Genomic DNA, 19,779 nt, shown 5'->3' with positions numbered 1-19,779 from the left:
TCAAGTCCATCCATTTAGAGTCCTGATCCTTGGGAGTAGACTTAACTCTGCCCTACCGCGCTGTATCGCTGACTACAGTTATGACCAGGGAGTTTGGGGATGGATGCGAGTAATAACCCTCAAATCCCTGCACCAACACAAAGTGGCATTTCTCTGTGTGCTTCACAGTAGGTGGTACCGAAGCCAGCATGCTTCAGAGAACCTTAGCAGGCTCAAGGAGAGCATGATTAATAGGGAGGGCCACTCCCAGGGCAAATGGCTGCATGATATCCAACAACGTATGGATATTCTCTTGCAGGAACTCCACTTGAATACCTAGGGAAGAAGTCACGTGCCACAAAGGTCCTGGTATGCCTTGAAATCCTCTGGTACTGAAGAAGAGGAAGAGCCAGGCACTGCAGAATTGTCCAGGGACAGAGACGAAGAAGTTAACTGTTCCAGAACTGGGTCCTTTTCCAGGACTGATGGACTTCGATGGGATGACTGTGAAGGCTCCATGAGGGGAAGGTTCACAGTGGCTGGGCCTGCACGGAATCAAGTCACTGCCACAAGCCTGTTCAGTGGGCTTAGAATGACTTGAGGAGTGGGACCTTTGCAACAGAGCGGAGTCCCATGACAAGTGTCAATTCTGGTACCCCTTGTGCTCTAGGAGCAACTCCTGATGTGGGTTAGGCAATGGAGAACAATGGAGAATGGAGAACAGGAGGAAGATCCCTACCTGGATGTCGGAGTCCTGGGTTTCAGGGGATAAAGATGGAGCCAGCCCTGAGGGTGCAAGCAACTGGTCTGATTCAGCTGGAGCCCAAAATGAAGAAGGAACTGGCACCAATGGTGAAAATGGTACCGCAAACTGAGTATGCCTCTGCTGTTTCCAGTGGTAGAAGTGGTGTTGAACCCCCAAAGTGGGCAGCAGTATCAAGGTGACTAATGGTACCTAATGTGGTGGCACTCACTGCCACCACATTAACATTGGCAGCATCAACAGTAGGGGTGCTGAAGAGGTTCCTGGTGCTGAGGAAGGACTTTGGCCCAGCTCAGCCCCGCTTCCACTGAGTGTGGAAGGGAAACATCAGGATTTGGTGCTGATGGCCCCACAGGTTCAGTCAATGGAGCTATAAACAATGCAGCCCTGGACCAAGGGAGATGGGGATAGAAAGGCAGAGAAGGTCCATTGCTGCCTGATTTACCGCCAGTATTGCTCTCATCAGTACTAGACTCAATGGATGACCCAGGCCTAGAACAAGAGTCAATGGTATGGAGTCTGACTTACCACCATGGTAGTGTTTGAGGGGACCTACTCCTGTGCACCGGCATTCACACCATACCAGTCTGTGATCTTTCTGGAGGAGGCAGACAAGTCCCCATGTGACCTGGAGTGGCCATGATCAGTCTTGCGTGACCTTTTCCTTGCCACACTTGATGGGCAGCAACTTCTCAGTCTCTTCAGAGAGGTACCAGTTGGAGGATGCGAAGTGGCAGCACACTCAGAACCTGAGGGTGACCTCCAATCCAGCGTAGGCCTTGGTGCTGAAGCAGGCTGCATGGCCTGTTCAAGCAGGTGCTGCTTTAGACAAAGATCTCTTGCAACCTGAGACCATTTCATGAATGATTTGCAAATTGAACACTGCTCCTTGAAGTGGGCTTTGCCTAAGCACAGCAAGCATTTGGTGTGGGGAATATTCCCCCCACACAACGGTGAGGGCATCACCAGGGAAATAAACAAAATGTCACACACACTATACCAAGGGTACTAATTAACTATATGTAACTAGAAAAAGTCACTAAGAAAGAGAGAGGTTGCAAGAACACAAACCATACAGTGCTCCGATTCCAGCCACTGGTGGTAAGACGGAAGTGAGGGGGGTCAGGGCAGCACTGCCCCATATAGCCAGGGGATATGGCAATGAGAGGCGAGAGCCGCCCCTCTATGGGTATTATGAAACAAAAGTCTCTGGCTCCGGTGCATTGGGCGCGCACACACCTAGGTGGAATACATGGTTGTATCTACTTGAAGAACTCTGAATTGAGTCCAAAATTACATTGGCTTTTTGTGTATATGGATGTGGCTGACATGCAGTATAAATTAGACAGCATGAGACATGATTTTGCAATAGCATCTAGTTATCTTTGTGTTGTCACAGGTTTCTCCCTCAACGAACATATTGTTCTGATTATTGCCCCCCCTATGTACCATACGTACCTTTGAAAATTTAACCCAAGTTACCTAGAAGCAGAAGTAGTCTTTTTTTATAAGTGATTTAGGCACTTTTGAAAATCTTGCCCTTCAGCCCCTAAGTAATGCCAGAAAAAGGGCGACTTTATTAAAAAAGCAACAGCTAAGAACATTTACCATTTATTAAACCAAACTGTTATTTTTAACAGTTACATAAGTTACACAGCATGTTTAAGTCAGAAGATTTCACACAGAAAAAATTTAAACTTTTGTATGCAGGCAAAATAGTACCACACGATATGTACCTGGGAGGGAGGGGGAAACCTCTAAACATTCAAATAAGGCCATAATTATTTAAAAAACAACAATAAAACAATAAAAGCCCCCAAAGATCCTTTTTCCCTTTCATTGTGTTCAGTGCTGCTAACTATATGTACCTTCTTAGTGTATAGATGTATATTTTGATAGCTAGGTTTTTAAAAACATTTATCAAAAATGGAATAAGGCTCATTAGTACATACAGCTGCCCTCGGAATTTCAATCTCAGTTACCTTCATTAACTTAAAATTCACAAAGTGCACAGTTAAGATATGCCAAAATATTGAAACTGCTACTCTACCAACAGCTGCCCATGCTTAATACTTAGTGGTCTACTGGAACAAAATATGTTCTTTCAAAAAAAGAAAATAAAAGCCACTGTAAAACATTTAGTTTCAAAGATGTGCTAGTAGTTTACAAGAAAACGGAAAAGTAGAAAAACATGGATTAATGATGTGTAGTGTAAAGAAAAAAAATACAAAACCCACTAGAAATGACCATCAAATGTTTTCAAAGAACAATCACCACAATGGACATTAGCATTCAGTGTATATCAATGTATCTATTTTACTCCAACCAATCCACTTCATCAAACTCTGAATCATCTTCTGAATCACTGTATTCCACAGCAATGCGGCGAGACAATATAGTGGCAACATCATTCTCAATGCGCTCATGTTTAGCTTCTTGTTCACGCTGCTCTTCGACTTTGCGTAGCTGAATACCTAAATCACAAACATAATAATCATTCTTTGTTCTTATGCATAATACTCTTACCCACAGCTCTCAAATTGCTTAGCAAACAAAAACAAATTGATCGAGAACACTGCCTGTCAGAGACGTAACTAATATTATATCCATTTTAAGAAAAAATTGCTGTACTAGATCAGAAGTCCATCTAATCACTATCCTGCCTCTGAAAGTAGCTCGTAGCAGATGTTTCTGAGAAATAAACCCTAAAAACCTTAACTCTGCAGTGACACTACAATAACTATATGATTATGATCAAAACATTTCAGTAGCTGTGTTCCCAGATTAAACTGATTTTTAAATATAGTTTTTTTGTGTATTTTTTCTCTTCATGGTTTCACTTAAGGTTGCTTGGGTACCTTTACACATAAAGGCAATCCAAGTATGTTATCTTAAATCTGAATTTCCTGATTTGGAATGCTAGGCTTTCAAATAATTAAAACATCTCTGCTGTATTTTTTACCTTAAGTTTCACACTCTCAACCTCAATTCTCTCTTAACAGAGTTTTGTTTGGGAATGTCCTTGTTTAAAAAATAAAACACTAAAAATGTCCATTCCCAAAGAAAATACTGTGTGATGTTTCTCGTAATTTGAAGGTGTATAGTATGAATCTTTAAAAATATATATATATATACTTTTAAGGCCAGGGCAAAACAGCTGAAGTCTACTGGTGAATCTGGCAATTGCAATTGATTTTTTGTATAGAAGGGTGTGTTACAGAGACCCCTCTCTATGTGAAAGGAGGGATGAGGAAATCTGAGTCTGAGTTCCAATGTGTCTGCACTTTAAGGAACCTCAGTTCCCCCAGCACGGCTGCCCTGGTGAATCATACATGACTGGTACCTCCCCATACTGGAGGGGCACCAGCTAAAGTGGAGGACATGTGACCTGACACTGTGCCTCTGCGCTCCCCCCTGCCCCATGTTACCTGACAAGGGGTGCTCTGTCCTCCCGCTGTGCTGGCTCCCACCTCTGGCACCTGTGGCTGCCCTCCCTGGCAGCCAGGGACGGGCGGGGAGCAGGCCCGAGCCACTCTGGGTCATTGCTCCTTCCCTGGGAGAGAGCTGGCTGGGGAGGGGCAGCAGCGTCTTCCGGGGACAGGGGCCAACTCCGAGCATGCCACTGAGCAGGGGGGCTCCGGCTCACTCAGCCACGGTCCTGGGAAGCCCAGTCTGGGCAGGGGGCAGCCTGCCATTGCTACAGCCAGGCACTCTCCCAGACAGTTGCTGTGTTGCACTGGGCAATGTCCCAGCACAGCCAGAAGTAGCTCTGGTCCCACCCCTTCTGCTTCCCACCTGGTTGGCTGCTGTGGGAGAGGGCACTTGACCCTGCGTGCCCCCCTCGAAGCATCGCCTCTGTCTGTTGTGCAGTGCAGTGGAGGCAGCAGTGCCATGGGAGGCCTTTCAAACCCTGAGGTCCAAGGTAGCATGTGGCCATGGACCTTTTAAAAATAACTTCCTACCAATTAGAATTCTTGGCACACATGTCCAGTTTTCCTCATGCGAAATAGCTAGAGAAAGGGTGGTGATTGGTAGAGTTACTTCTAATGTCACAAAAGCCTCATTTAAGTTACCTGAACCGGTGAGCAGATGCGGACCGTAACTTATATAATCATAACAATCATTAATAACTTCACTTAACTGCAACCTAATTGTTTCCAAGTATATAGTATATGCACAATATATTTCAGTGAATTTAACTGAAGAAATTTGAAGGGTTTGCAAGTCTATTGTTAAAATCATTTGGGACAAGAAAAGACTGACAAATGTTGTGTCTTACACAGCTCATTTTAAATTTGATTTTAATGCAAACTCATTAACTGATTAATTTCAGAAAATTCATTCTATATTCAAAGAGTAAATGTTAGTTTGGGGAGGCTGAATCCCTGCTTTAAGCAAAAAATGGAACTCATCCTTAACTATGGAGTGCCAACGGGTTCCTCCACAATATTAAACAATAAAGATTCTAGTAGGAAGCCTTTGAGCACTCAGTCAGTCTTCAACAGGGCAAAAGTTTAAAAATCTATTTTTACTCCATTTCCTGTCTCCTAGCCAGGTTTTAAACTGTGACTCGGCTCTACTTTTCACCCCCAGGGTTACTTAGTTTCCTTAATAGTGTCTTCTGTAGGATTTTGTCAAAAGCTTTTAGAAATTCAAATGAATTATGCGAGTGGGCTCTCCTTGTATGCTTTTTTGCTGACCTGCTCAAATAATTCTAACAGAATAGAGAGGAATGCTAGTTATTAGATGTAGGTGTTCTATACCTGTGTTTTTAGTTGTCACTTCAATCCATTTACTGGTACTAGAGCAACGCTAACTAGTCTGATTCCCAGGATCATCCCTACCAGTTTTTGTACAGATATATTTATCATTAGTTACCATCCAGTTCTCTGGTATAGTGGCTTACTTCACAGAAAGATTGCATTTGTTTTAAAGCACCTCAATTACTTCATTCTGAAGTTCCTTCAGAACCCTTTGATTTATACTGTTCAGGGTCCTGTTGGTTGAGTAAATTGAGGTATAAAGAGGTTAACATGATTTGCAGCAGGGAATATAACCCAGGAGTCTCTCCCCTCTCACTTCTCTGCTCTAATCACTAGAAAACACTTGCTTATTGTAAACCATATTATATCTCTAAGTACAAATTCTGCTCTGTATGTTTAAGAGGATGCGGGGAAGCCTCTCCCATTGTACCTAAAAACACTGGAGAAGGATTCCAACTGGTTTTCAGGGCAGTACTAGAAGAGACCCTATAACCATGCACCAGCACCCCACAGTCCTAAGGGTTCATGGTTAGACCACCAGTGCACATGTTGTGATGTGAAGCATGTGCAAGATAGGAGAGCATCAGTAAGGTGCTACCCCAGAAGGTTCCCCCATCCCTTTTGCTCTCCTGCCTTATATTGGCAAGAGGGTTCTAGGACCCACTGTTCCACTAGGCAGCTCAGGGTTACAAAACAAAACAAAAAACTCTTACTACACTCCTGATAGGTGCAATTATGAGCTGAAAAAAATTCGTCTACTTGGCAAACTGCATATTGTACAGAATACAAAGCAGCACCGGATTTAAGATACTCTTGTCAAATCTTTTTTCCAGAGGTGTAAATTATTCCATCCGTTAAAAGTACATTGGTTTTATTAAACTGCTGAGACCAACTTCTGTTGTTCTTTTAGTGGCCAAACGTTACCTTTTCGTATTGCTTCCAGTAGAACGCTTCTGGCATCGCTGATTACAGGTAGAGTTGATGGGTGGCGTTTTTGTTCAGGAGCAGGAATCACTTGGGATGGTGGAGATGGAGGCATTAGTGGAGCATGAGGGCCAGGAACAATGGTTGTGGGAGGATGAGAGAGGGTGGCAACTGAGACAGGAGATGAGGGTCGAATGCCAGGGGGAGGCAGTGGAGGAGGTGGGGGGGGAGGAGGAAGTCCTTGCACTTCAGCTTGTGGAACTGGCTGAACTGGTACAGTTTCACATACTTGGGCAGCTCTAGTGACTGGAGGAGAGGGCTGTGCTAGAGGTGGTGCGATTGGAGGAGGAGCTGGATGAAGAACTCCAGGAGCAATCTGGAGAGGAGCTGGTGGAGGTGGCACTGCTGGTGCTTGCAAAACAGCTGCTGGAGGTGGTGGTGGTGGAGGTATGGGTGGAGGAGGGGTGGAAGTCATTGCAGCTCTCAATGAAGAAGTGGACAAAGCAGATGGAAGAGGAGGAGGAGGAGGGGGTGGGGTGGGGCTCACAAACACTGGTGTCCTGCCTGTTGCTGGTGACTGAGGACGATTTTCTATCAAACCTGTGGTGGAGCTGAAATACACAATAGTAGGGCAAGTTATTAAAACCACAAAGTGGAAAAACTGGATAATATAATTATATTCACTTTTTTTTTTGCTTGTTAATATTTAAGATCAGTAATTAGGATTATAAAAACTAAATTTACCCAGTCTAAAGGCACAGTATAGTTTTTTATTGTTTGGGTAGAACATACATCAGCCTTTTTCTTGCTAGCCTATAAATGTACTCAGGCAAATACCCAAGTTTATTTCTCTTATCTAAGATTTCCTACAGTAAGTAAGATTTTCCCTACACATAGTAGTAAAGCCAGAGATTTATTCAAAGTATGAGGACAAGCTAGTAGAATGTGGCAGTCTTGATTTCACTGCAGATTTGACAAAAATGCAAAGAAGGTACCAATGTGAGATTTCTAAAGATAGCTACAGCACTCGACCCAAGATTTAAGAACCTGAAGTGCCTTCCAAAATCTGAGTGAGACAAGGTGTGGAACATGCAGAAACTACAGAACCGGAACCACCTTCTGTTGGTGGCATCTGACTCAAATGATGAAAATGAACATGTCATCAGCATGTTTATCGTTTTTACAGTGCAAATATTTGTAATAAAAATAATATAAAATAAGCACTGTACACTTTGTATTCTGTTATATTTGAAAATGTAGAAAAATCCAAAAATATTTATATAAATGTATTAACTGTACAACTAAAACTGTGATTTATTGCAGTTATTTTTTAAATCTCACAATTAATCACCATTTTTTTTTTAATTGTTTGAAAGCCCTGTTCTAAAGGGACTATTTTTATGGAATGATTAACTAGATAAAATAACTTTGAAACTGAGATATGGGTTTAAGTTCATTGACAGGTCCAGTGGTACCGTACAAGATCAGTCATGCATAGCTACAGAGGAGTATATCTACACATAAGACACTCCTGTCTAGTTCAGTGACCTTTTCAGTCCTCAAAGAGACAAGAGATGACTGCAAATGTTATTTTTTAAAGTACAAGCTGCTAGAGGAATTTCTCAATCAGAATACTCAGGTAGGAAAATGTAACACTCATAACAAATGTTAACCCAATAAAAGAGGTATATTTCTGTGTATGTTCCTTGGATAGTGAAATACTTTCATTTAGACAGAGATGAAAATATTTTGCTGACGTAACAACATAATCTAGATCTACTCTTGTATATTCCAGATAAAGATAAGAGGAACCCTATAAAAATCTAATCCATAAAGTATGACTTTGCTTGGATATGAAGTTACGTGGAAAAATACTGTCAGGATGATTGGTTTAGATTCTAACACTGGATGGAATATTGGAATACAAAGACATAAAGAATCAGAAAAATAAACTAAGAGAGAAATATCTATAATTTAATCATCTGTTTTGTAGACTATTGTCTGTCAATGGTTTTCAAAGTTATTTGATCGCACCGCCGCTCTCTGTCTGTAGTTTACACCCCCCCACCACACAAGTACATATACCGATTAAAAAAAAATTAATGTGCAACTGTGACTAAATACTAAAACCAGTAAGCCATTAATTCAAACAGAGCCAACGATCCATTGTAATAAGAGCAAAAGGAAAACTGTGACTGTGGTCGAAACTTACAATTAAATGTGCAGACTGCATTGTAACAAATGGAATAACATACAGATAGTAACAAACGACTTTGTACAATGCTATGCAAGCTTAACCGAAATCTGTCAAAATGAACGGTGCCATCTGAGAACCTGATATGTCTGGAGGAATCAGATTTGCTAGTTATTCATTGCTGTGGGTAAAATACGCACAGTCCGTTTCCCACCTAAAGCTTCTCATGCCCCCTAGAATACATTGCACACATCCCGCCCAGGTCAGCCCTCCACCCAGTCTGAGAACCTCTGGTCTATGTTGCTCTCTGGGCTGAAATCAAGTACAATGATGATACTGCTTGCTTCTTCAAAGCAAAGTCTTGCATATCTGTACCTTTTTCAGAGATGTACGTCAGTTTATTGTTGGAAAGTTGTTCCAAACTGGACTCCTTACCTAATACAAGGAGGTATGGGTTTCACATCCCCTGCACCATGCATTGGTGGAGGGGGTGGTGGCTCATGTGGTCTGACCAACACTCGCTCCTCAGCTCTGCTCAGAAGTTCAGTCATCTGACTATAGGGTAATGCAGAAAGGGAGTAGGATCCATCCATATGATCCACATATGGCTGAGGTCTAAGAAAAAACAAAGGACATTTTCCACTTAAAAATGGTCTTGCTGATGATCACAGACACATGCATTAGTAGAAATCATTCATTACTTAGCTTAGCTACTGTATTATACTTCAGTTTGATCTCTGAATTAAATTCCCTCTCTGCACAAGAGATGCCAATCGAACTGTGGTTTTTAATCTTGTTTCTTTTCCCTTTCTGCCCTACTGCAGTTCAAATGTTAAACGGTTTTCCATTGGTAAACCATACAATTCCTATAGTATGTGTCTGTGATGTTAGTGTTTATTATTCAGACTTTACTGAATTAAACAAATATAACAGTGTTATTAGAAACAGGTTTACAGTATGAAACAGTCATGTGCCTGTAGTGGTTTGTGATTCAAAATCTTTTCATATGCAAACATTATTTTACTACTTTCCTAAATTGTATAGCAATACATCACATATTGTAGTACTTCTAACAGTTTTATAAACCATTTTATCAAGGCATTACTGTGTTTGACTGTCTTGTGGCCACACAACTTAAAGTAGAGTTGACCTGATCTCCTCCCAAACGCAATGTTGCAAGCTAATATACTTTAACAAGGTAACTTAAAGTGTACTATAATGTTGTAGCAGTGAAATGAAGATAACTCATCCAACAGCTTAAAATACTTCAATCTACTGTTAAAATCAACCCCTGCTTTTGTCTTAAAGATCTGATCCAACACCAATTACGAAATGTTTACAGATGTAACTGTTGAATTAAAATGTTGATAAAGATCACAATTTCTCTGAAGTCAGAGGAAAAGTGTTTGCAGAACACTTTCTAACTGCTGGTGGTACCACTGTAGGTTTCTGGATAGTGCTCATGACTGTAATGTCTAAGCACAGTATTAGAGAGTCACTGTTGATCTTTGGGGCTCTGAGGTTTCAAGTGGTTCTGCAATCACTCTGCTGTGGAATCAGGCACACACTTGCATGAGGGGTGTGGCAGGGAGGGTGATATACTCATTATGGGGAGCTAACACAGTGGAATACACCTATGTGGTTTTTTTCACAGAAGAGCCGCACTTTAAGGAGGGTTTCATCATAACCTGAGTTGTAAATTACAAATTGAAATGCACTTGAAACCATTTTTGACTTTTCATTCTACATCATTGTAAGTAGAGTTTTTACTAGGTCAGAGTTCTCAATAGGCAGGTTCTTTATTTCAGACACAACATCCTGGATCCTACAGTCTGCAGCAGGCAACAACTATTAATAGGGCTACCAGATAATCTTAAAAAATGTCTTATTTAAAAGGCTGAACAAAAAAACAAGCACCCCCCCCAAAAAAACAACCCTATTTCTTTTTAATTTTCAAGATAAATGTTATTTGAGTGTCAGCTCTCTTTCCTAGTACAGTTCCTCAGTTGGTTACATGCTTTTGGTTTTGCACAAACACCACAGGTATGTCACCTGAAATGCTATCGTCAGCCACCTGCAGAAGTATATTATGAAAAGAGAATTTAGCATGTTAAGGTTTGCAGAAACTTCAATCAAATTCTAGATTCAGGCAAGAGTAAATAAGTTCAGTGATCTCATCCAAGTGGATAATTTGTTCACATCACAAAACCACCACATAATACTGGCAGTTTCTGCACAAGTAAATCAGAAGACTAGAATAACAGGGGTTGTTGTAGGTCAGGACTGAAATACAGTGACAAATCTGTGTGCAAGCCTACACCAATGATATTAGACTGATAAATGGGTAACAATGACACACACCTCCACATTCCCCATAACAATGAATTCCAGAGATACAAATTATTCTTTAAAATGACAAGGTAATAATAAACCCTTTAAAACACCTGGGTGAAAGAACTTCAAAATTCTCTTTTGGTAGAGGCAATTCTGTTATCACCACTGCATTCTGAGTACTGCACCACATATACAGTCATTTACATCATAAATATATTTAGCCAAGGGTAAGATGAATGTCTCAAAATAAAGGAAGGAACGAAACAAAAGAAACCTTGGGTCGAAATGCGAGGCTGGGCCATTAGCAACTTCAATGTGCTTATGTAAGAGATTAGCGTCATCCTCAGCAAGTTCTGGACCTTGGGCTAACTTCTGCCACTCTCGCCGTCTGTCATGAGGCGCCCTGGGCACTTTTTCCGGTTCATGAGGGCGATCTAGATTTTTCTGCTGTAAGAGTTATGCAAACAAAACTGACAGTCTTTTTAAAGAGGAATGATTTTAAAATCAGTTACAAAACAGAGAGAGAGAGAAAAAACTTGATTCTAGTGCAAGAAAAAAAATTATTCAAACCAGAACAGGAAATGAAGGCGTAATAGAGGGAAACACTTCAGTTTTATACGATACTTAGCTAAAGAATAACCAAATGATGGTACTAAGTTCATTCAAAATCTAAATCTAATCTGGCTTAGGGTGACCAGATCACCCAGGTCAAATATCGGGACGCGGGGGGGCGGGGCGGGGGCAGAGGGGGAAAAAATGGCGGCAGAGCAAAAAAAAAAAAAAAAAATCCCCCACCCCCGATTCCTCCTTCCTCCGCAAGCGCTGGAGGGAGGCCCGGGAGACTCAGGGGAGCACGGGGCCGGGGTGAGTGTGAGTCCAGCCTGGCCCCGAGCAGGCAGGACTCAGGCACGGTATCTGGAGGGAGAGTACGGGGTGGCCTGCGGGGCCAGGCAGCGGCTGTTCTCCGCACCTGGGCAGCAGGACTCGGGAGCAGCCGCTGCTGCAGCTCCCACTGCCGCGGGGGGAGGAAGCGGCCGCTGGCCAAGCTCAGCAGCTGCGGCTCTGGCGCCCACAAATCCCCCGAGCCCGGGCCTGCTGCGGGGATCCAGCGCACACGCTGCGCATACCCAGCCCCTGGCCACTCGCGTCTGGGCTGGCTGCCCAGCTGGTGCAATCCTGCGGGCGGCCTCGGAGTGGGGGCAGCGGGCCCCAGCCCCCCGCATCCCGCTCGGGTCCTGCAGGGGAACGAACGGGACTGGGCTGCCGATGCCTCCGCCACGGGATTGCACCAGCTGGGCAGCCAGCCCAGATGCGACTGGCCAGGGGCTGAGCGCAGTGTGCGCGCTGCCCCGCAGCAGGCCCGGGCTCTGGGGGTTCGGGCCCGGGCACCAAAGCCGCAGCCGCCGAGCGCCACGTGCTTGGCCACTTCCTCCCCCCGCAGCAGTGGGAGCTGCAGCAGCAGCTGCTCCCGAGTCCCCTGCCCAGGTGGGGAGAACAGACGCCACCTAGCCCCACGGGCCGCCCCCCTACTCTCCCTCCACGAGTCCTGTCTGCTCGGGGCCAGGCCAGACTCACACTCACCCCGGCCCCGCACTCCCCTGAGTCTCCTGGGCATGGCATGCTTGGAAAGAGGTGGGGATTTGGGGAGGGAGACAATGGGGCAGTGAGGGGGCGGGGATGGGGGCGAGGATTTGGGGAAGGATCCAATGGGGGAAGGACGGGGCGGAGTCGGGGCAGGGGAGGGCGCGAGCCCTTCGGGCTCCGGAGCCTTTGCTTGTTTGTCCAGTGTCCCGACCTAACATTGGTCGGGACGCGGGACAAACAAGCAAATATCGGGACAGTCCCGATAAAATCGGGACGTCTGGTCACCCTAATCTGGCTTGAAATATGTCTTAAATGAGATTCTGAATCTGCCTCTCATATTTGCATTCTACACGATACCATACTTATGCTATGAAATATGTAGAATATAAATGGCAAAAAATAAGCATGTAGCAGTGCTTCCCTTCAGTTTTTTTATCCTTTCTTTACAATTAAAATGTTCCCTTTCTGCCATATTAATGCTAATTTATAGTAAACATTTCTCAAAAAGGTTCCAAGCAACACCCTCTATAAAACTGTTGGGAATTCATATTTTAAAAGAAGACTCCAGAGACATCCTTGGATTCTTGTTGTATTTCTTGTAAGAGCTTTTTTACTGTTGTGAGGAATTCATAACATTTGGTAAACCTGCTGTTAACTATGGTGAGACGGCATTAAAACCCTGGGCTCTTTTAATGGTGTCTTATTTAAAAGGCAAGGAAAAATTGATTGAATTGAATGATGTTGAGCCAGTTTCGATATGCTTGAAAAAACTCTATTTGTCTATGTAAAGAACTGAACTTTTTAAATTGCAGAACCACTGAAGTATCATATGTGCAAGCAAACATAACCCACAGCTATTTAGCTTGGAACATAATACCTTCTGCTTTCTCTTTTCCTTTCTCTTGTCCTCGGTGTCCTGCAACATCTTTTCTTTCCATAGATCAAAGAAATATGAAGGATTGGTGTAAAACTTCAAACCTTCTTTTCCGTCATCTCTGAGGTAAATTTATCAAGATAGAACATACTGTTTATTTGGTAGCACATGGGACTAAATGCTGAGGCAATGTAAAGACAGCTTATTAGGTAGCTGCAGCCATCATTTTTAAACACACTAATCAGGGTTTTTGCCTCAAGTACATTATCAAAAAAATTATTGCAACACATAAGTTTACCTGATGCATAATAATTAGATTTAAAATTATACTAAAGATCATTACACATGTTAAAGATAAATAAATAAGCCTCTCTAACATGGTTAGCCAGATTGATTTGGAGACTCTCAAAAAACAGAACTGAAAGAAGAAAAGATGATGTGTATTTTACAGGGTAAAGTCTACCTCAGTGAAGTCACTTTTTCTCCTGTTGTAGTTTGCTAGAGCATTTTAGGGGTCCCTTTTGACTTATAAGATCTGCAAACAGCTCTATTGAGGCTAGGAATCTATGATAGACTAATTCTCCTGCTTTTTGTATTAAACCTTTATGCTGGAAAATCTAGACACCTTGCTTCTGAGGATAACACTGTGGGAGCAATATTTTCTGATCTCTCTCTTCCTCTGTATGCTCAGCTTTTATTATTTCAGTTAGTTATTTCCAGTACTAATATTCTCATGTTGGTGCCTCTAAAACCTTCCTCCCCCCTCATTCCTTCTAGTCAGATCCTTATTTTAGAAATAAGCTTTAATGCTAGTTGTGGGATAACAAGTGTCCCGAATAAATGAACCCACTCGCCCTAAATTGTTTTAAAATGTGACTCTAATTTATCTCCCAAAACAGTAAGTACAAGTTGAGGGACCAGTTTTTCATGTAAATAGGCAGTCAGCATAATTTTAGGGAAGCAACAAACCCTCAGCTCATTTTTTGTACTAACCACAACAGTGTAATGACCTGTTTGTTTTTTTTTAAATTAGGTTCTTACTAACTGTCATGTTATATTATTATTATCCAACAAATAGAAACCTGTAATGGACTAAAAAGCAATGTCTTTTCCATTTTATTATGTGCTCTTCGGCATCAAATTTACCTTGAATATCAATGTCACAGGAAGAGAATAATTTGTTTCCAATTAATTTTGCTGTATCAAGTCTTAGAATGAAATGTGGTTTTGACTGTGCTCTGCCAGAAACCACTGAACATGGTAACAATGCACATTCCTTTTGGAATTATTTTTTTCCTTTTCTCATAGATGCTATTGTGAAATTGGTCACAGCATATGAGATTCAAGTCACAGGAGTGTATACACTATCCAGTACTCCTTGGCAGAAACAGAATGCATCTTTAAAGGAATATAGCTTTAACTTTCCTTCTCTTTTTCAGTAGAAACAGTGTTTAACAAATATATGGAGCTTTAGAATGGCTTTTCTTACCAGTGTTAGCTGGGCATAACATTCACAGTAGTATTAATGTTGATGGCCAGATTTTGCCATCCTTACTCCTCAAGTAGTGGATGGCACTACTCCAAGACTATGGTACTACTCAACATGAGTAAGGTTGTCAGAATATTGCTATAAGTCACTGGGGGGGAAAAAAGGTTTTTTTCCCCCTGATTTTTTCACACTTACCTGTAAGGGGTGAGTATGTTGAGTGGGGGAGGTTGTTCACAAGTGTCATAAGTCTCCTGCAAAGGAATAGGCAGAGTCTTGCGGTCAAACAGCTGCTGATCTTGAATTGTGGAACTCCGGAAAGCTTTTCTCATTGTAATATCCTGCAATGACACTGAAAGGGGACATCAAAATAAAAAAAAGAGTTGCTAACACTTGATTTGGTTGCATCTATCTGATTCATTATACTAATGCTGGAAAATCACTGTGAACTTGTGAAGCATTTTATAAGTGGTAAGCATTACTATTAATTATTTATTTGTCATATTAGCACCCCAGTTTTACAGTGAAATATAATGTCATATAGCTTTTAGTGATATAGTCAGACAACATGAAAATATGTATTGTATGTTCTGTTGTATTATCAGTGACTTATCACAGGAAACTTTTGCTCACTTGGACTCAGGTTGGTAACAGAATTCTGTTTTTCCTGACAAGTTGACTTTATCCCAGCTGAACCACCACAGCCACAAAAAATGTGGTTCTAGATTTCAGAGGTACCTGCTAAAGTTAACCCATTCCATTTCATGATCCTATGGTACAAAAAGCTGGCTCATCTTAATGTGGGGGCTCCTGCCTTTAGCTCTCCTTAACAGGAATAGAGACAAATTTGCACGCCTAGCATCTGCAGCACTGCCGCTGAAGTCCCGCCGAAGATGCAATTTAGCAAAGCACTTAAGCATGTTCCATTGAAGTCAATGGAACTTTCTGGTAAATAGTTTGCTCTCTTCCATTCCATTCCATGAAACCAGTAAAATATCTTTCTAAACAGATTTCTGAATCAGGATGTGACTTTTCAAGGTAACTTAATTTCTTGTAACTACCAACATACTTTTAAAAGTCCGGTAATGTTTAGTATGCAAGTTTCAAATAAAGAGAATGGGCAAGAGCCCCGTGTAACAGTGATAAGCTTAAACACTGATTCATAACTAGCATATATGTTTAATAAATCCTTAGCCAATAATCAAGATGAAGGTCAATGTGACATTTTATATTATTATACAACCTTAGGAGCCTCAGAAGGTTAATTGAAAAAAATGATGGCCACAGATGACATATGCAATGCAAATTCATGGAATAGTTCAACATCACATCTTTCTCCTTCCCTTATTTCCAAACACTCCTCCCATGGAGTCCAGTTGCCTACTTGGCCTCTTCCCCCGCCCCCCCCCCCCCCCCAACTAATGTCAGTTTTTCAGATTTGACAAATAAAAGGAGTACAACCTATACCAGCAATCTGTGGTGTTTTTTCTCTTCAAAATCATTCTATACTGCAACAAGGCAAATTTAATCTAAGTAATAAAAAGTTGATTTTTGAACAGAACTTTCAGTCCTGTTAATATTTAAAGAAACAGATTTGTGTTTCTCCCCTCGTCCCCACTAGAAATTTGTTTTTTTTTCTGGCGGTCCCGCAGCCTCACGCACACAGGTGCTGGAACAGTTTGGTTCAATGGCTCTCAGCACCCCTTCTATAAAAATTGTTCCAGGATCCCTCCTCACACATTCAGAAATGTCACTACAGTCTTTTAAAATAATGATTAAAAAAAGAGTGCATATGATTACATTTTAAGGGTTTTCTTCAGTCTGATTTCTGTAGCGTATTAGCTAGGGCTGTCAAGCGATTAAAAAATTAATCGCGATTAATTGCGCAATTAATCGCACTGTTAATAATAGAATACCATTTCTTTAAATATTTTTGGATGTTTTCTACATTTTCAAATATACTGATTTCAATTATATTGATTTCAATTACAACACAGAATACAAAGTGTAGAGTGCTCACTTTATATTTATTTTTTATTACAAGTATTTGCACTGTAAAAAACAACAGAAATAGTATTTTTCAATTCACCTAATACAAGTACTGTAATGCAATCTCTTTATCATGAGAGTTGAACCTACAAATGTAGAATTACCTACAAAAAGCTTCCATTCAAAAATAAAACAATGTAAAATTTTATACCCTGCAAGTCCACACAGTCCTACTTGTTCAGCCAATCATTCAGACAAACAAGTTTGTTTACATTTGCAGAAGATAATGCTGCCCACTTCTTGTTTGCAATGTAACCTGAAAGTGAGAACAGGAGTTCTCGTGGCACTGTTGTAGCTGGCGTCGCAAGATATTTATGTGACAGATGCGCTAAAGATTTATATGTCCCTTCATGCTTCAATCACCATTCCAGAAGACATGCATCCATGCTGATGACAGGTTCTGCTCGATAACAATCCAAAGCAGTGTGGACTGACGTGTTCATTTTCATTATCTGAATCAGATCCAACCAGCAGAATTTTTTGTTGTTGTTGTTGTTGTTCAGGTTCTGTAGTTTCCGCATTGGAGTGTTGCTCTTTTAAGACTTCTGAAAGCAAGCTCCACACCTCGTCCCTCTCAGATTTTGGAAGGCACTTCAGATTCTTAAACATTTGGGTCGAGTGCTGTAGCTATCTTTAGAAATCTCACATTGGTACCTTCTTTGCGTTTTGTCAAATTTGCAGTGAAAGTGTTCTTAAAATGAACAACATGTGCTGGGTCATCATCCGAAACTGCTATAACAGAAAATATATGGCAGAATGTGGGTGAAACAGAGCAGGGGACATACAATTCTGCCCAAGGAGTTCAGTCAGAAATTTAATTAACGCTTATTTTTTTAATGAGCATCATCAGCATGGAAGCATGTCCTCTGGAATGGTGGCCGAAGCATGAAGGGGTATATTAATGTTTAGTGTATCTGGCATGTAAATACCTTGCAATGCCATCTATGAAAGTGCCATGCAAATGCCTGTTCTCACTTTCAGGTGACAGTGTAAATAAGAAGCGGGCAGCATTATCTCCCTTAAATGTAAACAAACTTGTTTGTCTTAGCGATTGGCTGAACAAGAAGTAGGACTGAATGGACTTGTAGGCTCTGAAGTTTTACACGGTTTTGTTTTTGAGTGCAGTCATGTAACAAAAAGAAATCTACATTTGTAAGCTGCACTTTCACGACAAAGAGATTGCACTACAGTTTACAATACAACACAGAATACAATCTATATGAAATTTTAGAAAAACATCCAAAATATTTAATACATTTCAATTGGTATTCTATTGTTTAATAGTGCAATTAAAACTGTGATTAATCGTGATTAATTTTTTTAATTAATCGCTTGAGTTAATGGCTATTAATCAACAGCCCTAGTATCAGCGTATAAAAGCCAATCTACTTGAGGCACTATCTGCCACCTTACTTCCTTCCCATCGCAGCAATTGAAAACAGTATTACTGGAACAGCTGGTAGTTCCACTGTATAATCACAAGAGGGCAGAAGGCAGGACTTTCTCCACAAAGGGCCTGCAACTTTGGAATGCTCTCCTCGCTTACCAAATCAATGACATTCTTTGTGAGGCTAAAGATGGTTTTGTTCACTTTGTCTTTTGAGGTTTTATTTTTGGTGGGTTTTTTTGCGGGGGGGCGGGTTCTCCCCTCCACCCCCACTCTTGTCTTAGGATCTGTGACGAAGTGGGACTGTTCTTAATGTTTCCTCTGAATACTGTGTGGGTGCCTCAGTTTCCCCTATGCATTTTTTAAGTCTCCAGCATGAATAAATGGCTGACACTCTGTCTCATGGCAACAAATAGCTGGGGCCCTTCCCCCCTGCAAGCGGATGGCTAAAGGTGAACAAAGAGATCAGGCAACCTCCTGGCCCGGGAAAGAGACAAAGGCCAGAAAGGAGGGGCTGGAAGAGGTTTCAGTTTGGAGCTGTCTGAGGATGGGAAGTGAGGGCAGACTGGGTTGTCTGGCTCGCTGGGCCCCAGAATGGACCCGGCTGAGGTGTCCCATTCTCTGTACCTACAAGCTCCGTTTTAAACCGTGTTCTTGTCATCTAATAAACCTCTGTTTTACTTGCTGGCTGAAAGTCACGTCTGACTGCGAAGTGGGGGTGCGTGCAGGACCCTCTAGCTTCCTCGGGACCCCGCCTGGGCGAACTCACTGTGAAAAGCGCACAGAGGGGCATATGCTGAATGCGTCAAGGTCAGACCCAGGAAGGTGTAAGCTTGCCCTGAAGACAGTCTGCTCCAAGGGAGAGAAGGCTCCCCAAAGTCCTGACTGGCTTTGTGGGGAGCAGTTCCAGAACATTGCCTGGGAACTCCATGACAGGATCTATTTGGTTATGGGATATTTTATCCCTGTGAAAACCTTGTCTAGTTAGGTGCTCAGAAGCCTTTTCAAGACTTCATGAATAATATTATTACTAACAGACAATCCCAGCTAGATGGAAGTAAAGCAATTTACAATGGCATCAACAGTAATCTTGAATTCCATGAACAATGGATACCTGAGTTTTAGAGAGGATTCCCATTTTTGCAGACACAATTTTGCATTCAACCATGTATATATTTACCTGCCATGAATTGCAAGTAATTTGCTTGCTAAATACTGCACTTAAACAGAGGTTGGGGCTAACTTGATCTAAAATCAGGCCTTGAATTATTTCATAAAATTAACTGTTCTGCTTTCAAAGTTCTGTTGAAGATATGTACAACTGCCCGTGTTCAGTGCTGCACAGCACTCCCTTAAAGTCTTAAATGCCCTGCAGGAGTTTAGTTTGAAACACATTCTAATAAAAAAATCAGTAAAAATCTGTTTAAACACGTACCCTCAGA

At 41.7% G+C, this 19,779-nt stretch overlaps 1 protein-coding gene across 21 annotated transcripts in view; it reads right to left on the bottom strand.

Moving 5' to 3' along the window:
* Positions 1-3,033: 3,033 nt before the first annotated feature.
* Positions 3,034-19,779, bottom strand: part of WASF1 (WASP family member 1) — a 189,569-nt gene continuing 172,823 nt past the window's right edge. For all 21 annotated transcript variants that reach the window (XM_039528355.1, XM_039528344.1, XM_039528357.1 and 18 more), the window contains 6 exons: positions 15,100-15,253; positions 13,419-13,536; positions 11,232-11,404; positions 9,059-9,238; positions 6,430-7,040; positions 3,034-3,216 (listed from right to left, as the gene is read on the bottom strand). In XM_039528355.1, the coding sequence (XP_039384289.1) occupies positions 3,059-3,216; positions 6,430-7,040; positions 9,059-9,238; positions 11,232-11,404; positions 13,419-13,536; positions 15,100-15,253 (1,394 nt within the window). In that variant the 3' untranslated portion in view covers positions 3,034-3,058. The remainder of the gene's footprint in view (positions 3,217-6,429; positions 7,041-9,058; positions 9,239-11,231; positions 11,405-13,418; positions 13,537-15,099; positions 15,254-19,779) is intronic.

The sequence above is a fragment of the Mauremys reevesii genome, linkage group 3, assembly GCF_016161935.1.
Source record: "Mauremys reevesii isolate NIE-2019 linkage group 3, ASM1616193v1, whole genome shotgun sequence".
NCBI classification, from domain to species: Eukaryota; Metazoa; Chordata; order Testudines; family Geoemydidae; genus Mauremys; species Mauremys reevesii.
Note: the sequence above shows the minus strand (reverse complement) of the source record. Positions and strands in the feature narration are given on the sequence as shown.